General features: G+C 37.3%; 1 protein-coding gene across 1 annotated transcript in view; it reads left to right on the top strand.

Moving 5' to 3' along the window:
• Positions 1–12,089, top strand: part of LOC149409741 (hemicentin-1-like) — a 491,855-nt gene that overhangs the window by 460,693 nt on the left and 19,073 nt on the right. Inside the window, exons 8-15 of the mRNA XM_089649480.1 lie at positions 218–368; positions 869–980; positions 1,546–1,730; positions 3,408–3,608; positions 5,129–5,275; positions 6,308–6,416; positions 7,233–7,390; positions 8,476–8,534. Coding sequence (XP_089505606.1) covers positions 218–368; positions 869–980; positions 1,546–1,730; positions 3,408–3,608; positions 5,129–5,275; positions 6,308–6,416; positions 7,233–7,390; positions 8,476–8,534 — 1,122 coding nt within the window. The remainder of the gene's footprint in view (positions 1–217; positions 369–868; positions 981–1,545; positions 1,731–3,407; positions 3,609–5,128; positions 5,276–6,307; positions 6,417–7,232; positions 7,391–8,475; positions 8,535–12,089) is intronic.

The following is a 12,089-nucleotide window of genomic DNA, read 5'->3' on the forward strand; positions in this document are numbered from 1 at the left end:
TTAAGTGACATTATTCAACAGATTTTAGAGTCCCCTCCACCCGAGCCAATCAACAATTAAGTTATTATTGGACCGATGTAAGACATTAATCCTGGGGGGATTTTATCATATAATTTCGGTTATTATTTGAAGAGCTCATCGCTACAGAACATACAGGGTTTGACTATGACTCTAACTGTAGATTGTAACTTGAGTCACTCACGTTTATTATTTCCAGGCTGACGGGACGTTCGATACGCAGTCCTCGCTGTCGTTCTGGGCGAGCCGCTTCGAGAACGGACAAGCCTTTCGCTGCGAGGCGGAGAACCTCGTCAGCCGCCAGGAGTCGGAGCGGCCGCTTCACGCTACCAAGCTGCTGGAGATTTTATGTGAGTTGACAGTTAACTAACTATCTAACCGTCATGCCGTTTCTCTGCAAGGATAAACTCTGTCTCGGTTCATATTCACACATACTCTTCTGTTATTTATATATCTTCATATATAGTCTTCTGTTCTTGTCATGCCCCGATTCAAGTGAGTGAGTTAATTACTTTTACCACCAATTGGACTTTATTGTGTATTATTTTGGTCATTTTTTTTGGTCTTTCGACAATATTTTTTCCATTTGTACAATAGTTTTTCATTTTTTTGCAATAATTGTGTAGGTACCTTTTTAAGTATATATTATTTCAACCACATTTTATCATATTTGTCGAATGGCCATAAACAGGTAGGACTTCGCAATTTTATAACATGTCCATTGTCCAACAACCGTAGTTCACCAGTAAGAAAATCATTTTAGTTTTCTGTACGCAATTCTTCCTAGTTCTTCTTCCTTATGAGTGACTTACCGATACATGGTATGACTGTATCACCTATCTTATTACAGATCCCCCGCTGGTGTCGGTGCGGCCAGACAACATCACAGTGAACGAGACGGAGAATGTGCTACTCTTCTGCGAGTACGAAGCGAATCCCGCTTCCCTCACTAGTGTCACCTGGTTAGTAATAACCAGTTAACATATACAGATACTTATATGAACTTATCATGATTTATACAAGCTCTATCAGCTATCAGTTTCTATACATCATGATAAGTTCACCGTCCAATCGTGGGTGCCAATTTACAACAGTTTTATATGTTATATTAATTAAAAGAGTGAGTTAGGAACTGTGAATTGTATGTGTCTTTCTGTTAATGTACAGAAAATGGAGACACACATAATAACGGTATCAGTTAGATATTAATGAGAAGTATTTTAGTATCCAGAAATTGAAAAAAATCCATTTTAGTAGCTTTTTCGCTAAAAAAATGGGTAATAATACTTTTTTAGACTAGTATAATTTATTTTTTTAATTAAACCAAAAGTAAGAACCTCTGATCCAATTTTAGGATCATAGGTTTATATTTTGGGTTAAATAAAAGAAGAAAAAAAACTAACATTAAAACTTGCACATCAACAACAATGGCCGCCAAAGTGAACAACCGATTATAATTTTAACGAAATGACTATTATTAATAGATAATTCTAACTACGATTGATGTGAGTAACCTTTTGCTTCCAGGATCCAGAACGGCCGTGACGTGAACTTGGCCGTGGAGCCCTGGAAGTACGAGGGTGGCACCACGGAGCAGCAAGCTCTGCTCATCAGGAACAGTTCCTCCAAGGACCGCGGTTCCTTTTCCTGCAAACTCTCCAACTCTGTGGGAACCAGCATCAGTCCCACCAGCATTCACGTGGATATCCACTGTAAGTGATGTTTTCCTTATGAAGTTAGATGTGAGGATGAATATGAAGAGTGTATCAATACATACCCAAAGAATTTTAACCAGCGATTCCTGGATTCGTTCCAGCAACACTGTACAAATGGGACATAGCACGTAACACATGATTCGTCACGACGTGTGGCAGTGTGATCAGTCGCGACATGTGATAGAAACATATTTTTTTATTAATTGAAAAAAAAAATCATTGAACAACAAAATGACATCTACACTTTTAATTCTTTATGTATTGCTAATATGTAGTACCATCTTTATAAATTTTTTATTTCTTTATAGCTATCTAATCGTCGTCTTTTTAACCACGTGGCTTAAACGTACTCATTTACAAACTACCCACTTTATTAATTTCTCCTCCTCTCATATTTATCTAAATTTAACACTACCTAATCTGTCAATAACATTCCAATGAAATATTTTTATTTTGCATTCCTTTAACCTACCTCAGAATAGGTTAAACCTGGTGAGGTTAGTAATGAAAAGTACACTTAAATTATATACAAAATCATTTTCTTAGATGAAAATGTAAAAATTATATTTCAATATACTCCAATTTATCCACACTGAACTGAACTAAATTCCAAATATGCTCAAGACCCGCTGGTTAAAATTCTTCGGTACATGCCATACACCCTGTATATGAATATGAACATAGTAGGTACCTACCTATCAATTGGTGCATTCTCAAAATGCCACAGGTATAGGACAAGTTGGGTTTCAAATTAGAAGTTATTTATTGAATGATCAAAAATAATGAAACTTAACTAGCTAAAATGAGTACAACTTTAATACGGGGAACAACAAATACAATATTACCTACTTCCCAATTAAAAATCCAGCGGAAGATTGATTAAAGATGTGGCAGGGGAAGATAACGCACTTCATAGCTTTGAAAGCTATCCGGGCTGCAGCTCGCAGGGTGAGGATTACCCGGATGACAGTCAACTTCCAAAGGAGGGACACAGAATGTAAAAGAAGCATTTCTCAAAGGTGCTCTGCATTGCCAGACATAACTAAGAAGAAATATAAATGCTTTCCTCGCTTTTTGGAAGGAATTTTTAATTTAATCATTGAAGATAATATTAACAACTCTCCAACGATAAATGTGAAACAGAAAAATCTGAAAAAGATTCAGTCACATTTAACCCTGGACCTCAACCTTGCTATGTCTTTGCTCTAACCACTGAGCTAATCATAATAATAATTTTTAATTTCCTTCAGGACCAGCGTAACCTCTTCTCCAGGTAACTGGGTTTCATATTTCCCGTTATTGTTAAGTTGTCTATCAGCGGGTGTCAGTGATTTTTTATTATTTTTTTTTGTGTGAAATCCTCTGGGCTCTGTCATATTTGGAAATGCTATGCGTGGTGTCATTTCATGAAAAGTAATCAGCAGATCTAGGTCTTAAGAAGAATTTATTTTTGGAGAAAGAAAACATAAAAATCTGAAATTAATTTCGCAGTTGAGCTTCTAAGTATAAGAACGAACAAATCTCATGTGACGAATGTCAACCATGTTCAAATTTTAGGCATGCGTTTGGCGTATTTTCTTACTGTGCATTACCATTGCATTTATATACGGGAAGAGTCAGCGCATCTTTCTTTTAATAATGAATTTATCACAACTCTTGTTCGTTTATTTCCAGATAAGCCAGAAGTGAGAGTTTGGATGGAGCCCACTGGACCAGTGGTGGAAGGAGAAAAGCAAAATGTCACCCTGCACTGCGAAGTCACCCAGGGCAACCCCCCTACCCTAACCAGAGCCAAGTGGCTGCTGGACGGGGAGTTACTGCGGCAATTGCCAGACTGCAACCAGACCAAAGACAGGCCCGATAGTGTTATCACTGGTGAGTTTAATTCAATTCAATTTAGTTTACTCGTTTTTAAAAAAATTACAAAATTGTACATTATAGTTGCGTTTTTAAAATACATGTGTTCATAAAAATTATTAAATAAATACATACAAACAGTGTGTATATCAACTATACTAGTAATAATTGAGCTTGCCTTTTAAAGGCACATTCATTGATGCTAAAAATGTCACAATCCGAATTGATTCTGTTCAACAGCAAGATTGCTCTCCCCACCGGCATGACCATTGGCAAGTCAGTCAAAGTAGTTTATGTTGTCGGTGACAAAGATAACTATCGAGAACACAGAAATTAATGCTCTCCATGATGACCGAGTTTTCAAACCATCCGAATCATTTCTGAAGAAATGTGTAGCAATGCGCACATCCCTCCTGACCTGCAGATATTTCATTCCGAGCATACCCAGAAGAAAGTCGGTAGGATAGAGCCACGGGTAGTAACCATACTCCCTCCACTTTCAAGTCTACTCTTTACTAAGAGCCGGGGTATCTCTAAAATCCTTGCAGTGCGTAGAACAAAGCCCAGAATTCTCAGTGAAATGCAACTAAACATGTCATCTCAAAATGAGCATGAAATGTCAGCCAACTATCGAACAAGATTCCAAGATCCTTCATGATCGAGACACGTTAATGGAACTCAGTTTAAAGCATCATCATCGGTGAATTAGTTCATGGATTCGTTATTGGGAAATTATTAAGAAGAGTTTGGTCCATAGTGTCATCACTGGTGAGTTTTTGGAACTATGTTCTTAGCGCCCACCATTGATGTCTCCAAGGACAAAGTTCATAGCGCCATGACTGGTAAGTTAGTGAAGTTAATCGGATTGCATGTTGTTGGAGAGTTTTTGTATTCAAATTCACAACATGATCAAAGTTTTTGTAGTATGTGGTAAGGTGATCACAAACTCACGTTTCTGCAATAGGCGTGATGTTAATGTTTGTAACTACAAATCTTTGATAGAGAATAAGACAGAGCGTGCTGAAGTTCATATTTTCATTGATAATAATTTATACAGGTTAAGAAAAAATGTCCTGCTGTTGCTCAAAAACATGTTACAATTGTTAAGCTAATTATAATATTTTGTGTTATTTATATCTCTCTTTGTATTATTTGACAATTATTGAGTCAGTTTTATTATTATTTTGTCATTTTTTGTAAATTTTATGTATCCTTTGACTGAGTACGGTTTGGTAATTTTATGTACTTATTTGTATATTAACTGAGTTTTCATAACTGGATTGTTCTCACGGAAGCGAGAACATCTGTAAGTAAGAACCCAGTGTAAATAAATAAATAACAGTTTATCCAACATCACAATCATATCCAAAACAGTATGATTTTAAATCATCCAAAACAGGTCAATGAGTTATAGTTCAAGTTTCTTTAGAAAACTCGATCAGATCATTTTTTCCCAAATTTTCAAAATGGTACAATGTAAACATTTTTCATCAAGCTTCATAATATTGTTATTATTAAATAAATCCTTCATGTTTCAGACGTGGAAGACATGTGTGAGGACATTGACCCCTCCAGACTACTGCTTCAGCAAGCTGGTCGCGGCTTCCATGGCAACTACACCTGCCAGGGGGGCAACTCCGCAGGCTGGGGGCCGCTGTCGGAGCCGACGGAACTACTGGTCTACTGTTAGTAACACTTCATCGTTGTCATTATGGTGCTCACTCCCCGGCAACCCTGGAGGGGTGAAGGAGCTTAACTCCGTACTAAATTGAAAATACATTATTTCGCCGAGTGTGTTGTGCTGACATGGACAACCGGCAGGATGTAGAAAAATGATAACCGTAGATTAATGCTCTACAGCTGTGTCAGTGATCTTAGTAATTTGCTTATATCTAGGCGACGATGGTCAGTTGGCTGTCACCAACCCAGTAAATTCTACATGTCATAGAAAATCACGGCTATTGATTTTTAAATTAAATAAATTCCGTGTTGTCATCAGATAAGCGATGCAGTGTATAAGTGTTTTTCAAACTAAGTTTTGTCTTGCCCGACTGCCACGACTTACATTGATCTCCACAGTGGATTTGGCCCCCTCTATTAATTATTTTTATTTATTTTTTGAGATATTATGCCGTTTTGCGTTATCTCCTTCTTTAACCATCGTTTAGTACAGTGTCATATGGGGTCCATCATCAGAACAGATATATAATTGAAGATTAAGGTTAAGTGTGTGCTTATGTATGAGTATGCAATACATCTAAGTGCTAGTACTCCAGTATAGTTATTAATTTAAAATAGTTTTCGGCATTGTCGTCTTTATGAATGTCAATTGGGTGTCGCATCTACTTACATAAGCACACTCGTTCATTCATCGTTCTCGTTCGTTCATTCACCACAATCTTCAATTACATATTATCTCTCCTGTTGATGTACAGTATGGAGACCGTAACGCTCTGCGAACCGTTGGCTAAAGAAGGAAATAGCATAACACGGCATAAAACCCTAAAAATAAATCACAATAGTACATTTGGCTGTGAAAACTTAAATCATCTCCCTTCTCCATAAATGCTGTCAATCGTTTTCGATGTCTATCCATTATTCTCCAGTAGGTATTCAGGCCTTATAACCTGCTGCAAACCTCTTCCAGGCAGTTAGTCTGGATACTTTTTCGGATGTTTTTTGAAGCTTTCATAAAAAGGAGCACCTTTGAATTTCAGATGAACCCGGCCCAGCTTCTCTGACATACTCCCCGACGAGGATAGTGAAGGGGCAAACCCTGATTCTGACTTGCTCTGTGGAAGACTATGGAAGACCCGCTGCCACCAGGTACATTCAAATATTATTACAAAAACACAAAGAAAATTTTATTTGAAGCGATAGGGACTTTATGAGGAATATCTAGGTATTTGATGCATGCAGCGAGTTCTGACACCAAACCTCAAACTTATCTACATTGGTTGATGTTAGAAATAATAAATTACTTCAAATCACAGGAGTTGAATCTATCTTTATCTTATTTTACAAGATTAATCTACCTAAACTAAAAAGCCACTACTTGACCGTGTCTTGACAAAAACCATCCCACTAAGTAGGGAGATACATCTTATAAGTTACAACTTGCCTGATTTTTTTTTACAACAACATTATAAATAGCATAAGAACAAAAAGTGACATTTGTATTTATAAGTACTAAACCAATGAAGACAACTAGTTCTTTAGCTTGTTGTAAGAGTAAAAAGTAATGCATATCATTTATTTGCATAAAAGAATGGGAAAGACAAAGAATATTTGTAGTTCAATAACCAGTTAAACGGTGGCTACGCATATTGAGGAATCATCGCTTTAAGCCATGGCTTCCCAATTATAAGTATTTCAAATGTTTTTTTTTTTATAAAACCTACAAATTTGGGATAAACAATGAAATATAAGTGGATTCGTTGGCTATATTTAAACTACAGTAAGCAGTCTATATGTTTCCGTATCAATATTCGGAGGTATAATTTTTTGAATTTTTTGAATGAGCGCGGGCGAATTCAAAACAGATTGCCCGGAAACCTCCATCGCTCGAGGCATTTTTTTTCTAAATACGCTATCGCTCAAATAAATAAATATATAATAATAACTGAGTGTGTTTCCTTCTAGGTACCGTTGGTTCCGCGGCGCCAGATTGGTGGCAGATGTAGTGACTGCACTGTGGACAATAGAGCCGGTGTCGTTGGAGACTGCCGCTAACTTCTCGTGCATGGCGGTTAACGAAGCAGGCGTTGGCGAAGCTGCTACTGCGCTAATTCAAGTGCTAGGTAAAATACTATCCTAAGTCAATTTTAAAACCACACCTTCACAATGTTTGGATCACAACGATCGTAGAGTGGAAGAGGGTTGGTGCAGGTCCATACACCAACTACTAAACTGCCCGAGTCCTTTCTCCATCAGAAGACATGGGCGTCACTAAACCGCATCTGGTGCAGTCACAGCCTAGTGCAGTGCACAAATGGGGCTTTTATGAATCTGAATTTATGAATGTGGATATGACAATGTACGAATTACAGAACACGTTGTTGAAAAATATTCCCTCCACCAGTTTTACTGGAAGCAAATTCAACTTTCAATTCAATTTTTATCATTTTAAAAACATTAAAGAATGTCAATTTTAAGGTGTTTTTAAATGACATATTATAAAGCAAAATAATTACACAAATATTATTATTAAAAGCAATATAAAACACACTAAGAAGCTTTTAAACGTATTATACCAGCAGCAACTAGGCTTCCCGTTTAAAAGCAGCCTCACTGATGTGAAATATGTTGATATACAAATTGATTCTGTTCATCAGATCCACCGGCATAACCATTATTGACAAGTTAGTCCTGCAGATAAAACAGTATAATATGCTGTCGGTGACGTAGATAACAATCGGACACAAAGAATGAATGAAGATTTCAAACCATCCACGAATCAGTCTGAAGAAATGTGTAGCCATGTGCACATCCTTTCTGACCCGTAGATGATTCATTTCGAGCAAATCCAAGAGAAAGTCAGTGGGAGAGAGCCACAGGTTGTAACCATACGGGAGTAGGTATGTCTTCTAAACTCTCTCCAACAAGAGATGTTGGCTCCTGTACCTGCTGCGGACTCCAAATTACCGACCCACTCTCTAGTCTACTCCTTACTGAAGAATTTAATAAAATTATGAGAACCAGAGAGTCACACCTCCCAATGCTGTCGGCTGGCTGAATGACCTCAGCATCCCATTTTGACCTGTACTAACTGTATTAATAAATGAGTCTTATATCGCTATATTCGTTTTAATGATCACGGCGGTAACTACCGTTATTGTTGCACAGATATTTTATATCCCTTGTATTTTTATCGTTATGATTTCAGCTCCGCCTGCTTTCATCAACAACTTCCCTCCTTACACTGGGGCCTTATTCAACTCTGATGTAAGTCAAATAAGTACCTACTTTACTTTAGAAATAACTTGCAGTTGTCATTCATTCACACAATTTCCTGATCAGTCAATAAATCAATGGGCACAATGGTGCTTTCTGCGACATTTCATCTGATTCCTTTGACAATATCGCAAATATGTATGTTTATCACTACCATGTTTTTACTTTAGTTTGAAATAGATACATTTCTGTTATTTTTTTAGTTTATTTGGTTGAGGTAATTTAGTAAAATAAAATTTCATATTTATTTGTCCAAACGATACCAAACTGGGAATAACGTATATATTTTAGCTTATTGTCCTGGTTGAAAATTTGTATTGGGCACTGGAGTATTTAGGTGTTTTTTTTAAAGTTAGATAAAACATTTTTTAAGTAGATTTTTTACACATCGAAAACTTGATAGTTTTTAAATATTTCGTCTGTCAGAGTTCTAACCGGAACTTTCAAACCTTTTAGATCTCAAATATGATTTAAAATTTTCACGGCCAAAAGTATTTTTGTTATTTGTTTTCGGGGTGTTATGCCGTGTTGCTCTAACTCCTTCTTTAGACAACGTTTCGGACAACGTTACATCAGGGCAGATGGGCTTTTAGATCTCCTTTTTGGGCTACGTAGAGCCGCTCTGTGTAAGCGTGTCCTCAGTGCTATTAGTGATTCACATAGAGCATACTGTTTAATGTCGTTTATGGAACGGATGTTGTGACAAAATCACGTTAACATCTCCTCCGGCATCTAGCTCAGAATCATACTTAAATATATTGCTGTTCTTATACTTACCAATTCGTATGTTCTGCCTTCTCGCCAATTCGTGTCGCTTGGGTGGGGACTAGGGAGGTGAATTTAATTAAGAACATCTAATAATTATAAGTCTCGATTTTAATAGGGTTTGTCAAGTGTTAATACTTAATCTAAATTATACTTAGATCTACTTACATCTATAACTTAACTAGTTGTCATATGGTTCGGATTACTTCTTCACTATTCGCATTGTCATTGTTCACTGTAGCTACACTGTTGTCACTGAGTTCATTTTGTTCGATGGCCTTAGTAAGGCCGAAGTCCTAGGTGGCAGCTTTTGCAGTTCTGCAGCTCAGGCCCTCCCGGCCGCGTCTGATCACCGCACTTTCTTCGTCTCCCGCCCAACATTACGTCGCCGGGCGGAGGATAACACTTGAAAATCACTTTCTCTGACTTGACTGTAACTTCTTCATCCGCCGCCCAGCATCACACCGCTGGGCGGGGAGCGCGTACTTCACCACCACTCCTGTCTCGGTCTCCTCTCTCTCCCGCCTCGATCTTGACTGTCTTTCTTTCTTGAGCTCGTAGGACCTGTCGCCCTACCCCGCACTTCTCACTTCTTTCTTTACAACCCCCGTCTGTCAACACTTTCTTTGTCTTTGGGCGCACACTGCGGGACATACTTAGTTTAACCTTCAAATTTATTTGTGACGAAATTTGATTCGTCACAACACCCCCTTCGTTACAAAAGAAAATTATGGTTTCCTACAAACATAATTTTCTATTTCCCTTTTCCCATATGACAACCTTCTTAACTCTAAACATGGTAAATCTTAAATTATAAACAATTCAATACTCTAAATTTAACATTTCTTATCATTACTTATCCTCATCATTTTTTTCTCTTTTTCATCATAATCTCATTTTCAACGACAATCCTTTTCGCTACACGCTCTTTCAAACCCACAACAAAACTCAAGTCAAAACATTTAGCCTATCAATATACAATAACATGAAAACAATAAAAGTGACAATAAAACACATTAAAATCAACGATGAATACTAACACCTCGACTAACATAAACACTTTTTATTTTAACCAAGCGATCTAATCCTCTCCAGACACTTGAGGATATAAACCTTTCAATTTTTGTTTACAAATTTCTTCCCAAGCATGTGACCAAAAACTAATGACAAGATTTTAAATGACAACATGAAATGACAACATTATTAATGACAATATTATTAATGACAACATAAAATTTTCAAAGAATCAGGATAGGGAAGGAGTTGGGAATTCATACCTACCACTTCAGTTTAATCTCCCCTCAGTTCTGCTGGCATGTCTGAAGTATAATAGAATTCCATACTTACATACGCATAACTCCTTATCAATACACGTTGATCACTTAAACCTAAACCTTAGTTGTACTTTGCAAAAGAGGCCGTTACTAATCTTTATTCACTCCTCATTTACCTTAATCTATTAACGCCTACATCTTCGATAACAAAAACAAGAAATCTGGTGTACATACATAGTACATCTGAAATGAAATGAATGATAAAAAACTAAACAATATATGGTAACAGAGTTGTAGTGTATCTCCCGACGTGATACACAATGGAAATTTGAGCGCCAGATAGTTTCTATTACACGGAGAAACCACCAAAACCGGATACTCTGTCTCTCATTCAACCGCTTTTAAGATGCAACCTCAACATGTCACATTTTATCATCCCTGCTGGCCAATGCTTCAATGCATCATCCCATTTTATTTAAATTTTTCGCACTTTTACATAATTTACGGTCTTTTATCACGCGCGCAGAATTCTTTTCAGATATGGAGACGATTAGGTACACACATACTAATTTCAACGAACGCGCGTATTTGTTCCACTCAAATCATGGAACGTTCAGTGCTCGCTTTCGTTTTCGCATTTTCGCTCGTGGACGCACCTCTTCCAACACCGGTCTTTTATCACGCACGCAGATTACTTTTTAGATATGGAGACATTTAGGTACTCTCATACTAAGTTCATCAAACGTGAGTATTTGTACCTCACAAATCGTGTCGGTGGTAAGTGCTCCAATTCGTAACTAACGCAGTTTGTCATCACATTCGCGCGCGCCTTTTTATTTTCTCATCTGCGCAGACTACTATCCGAAACATTGCGAGACTTTAGATACAAGATAATGTACGGTTTCGCCGAACGAAGATATTTGTTTTCCTCAAATCGCGTTAAGTGAATGCGCCTTAACCCTATCTCTCCCCTCTCTATCGGTCGCCTTCCGCCATCAATTTTTAATTATCGGATTTTTACCGAACACATAAAATTGATCGAAATTGTGGTATGAAAATGAATTTCTCCGAATGACATATAGAAAATACATTGTTATTCTTATGCCGTTCATACACAGCAAATCTATATTTGCTGACTCAGCTCACCACAATCTTTAATTTGATGACCTTTGTCAACGGGACAAATAATATATGATCCTTACTCGGGGTCAAACACCCCTGCCTAAAACGCAACAAAAAATAAACTCCAATGGGTACCCTAAAATCACTATCATTAATACATTTTAACACAAAAAAATTAGCCACTTGACATCTCCCGACTTACTTGTTTTATAAAAAATATAACATTCCTGAAAATATCTATCGGTGATGGGAGGATTAACGATCTTCAGGTACCACAGTCCCGAATGTGTCAAACCGCCTAGTTTGTTTTATAATGATTTAACTGCCCCCCGACAAAAAATAGCACTTGACATGAGACTTCATCACAGAACATTTGTTTACGCTA

The sequence above is a fragment of the Hesperophylax consimilis genome, chromosome 30 (assembly GCF_061612785.1).
Source record: "Hesperophylax consimilis isolate HC1 chromosome 30, BYU_Hcon_1.0, whole genome shotgun sequence".
NCBI classification, from domain to species: Eukaryota; Metazoa; Arthropoda; class Insecta; order Trichoptera; family Limnephilidae; genus Hesperophylax; species Hesperophylax consimilis.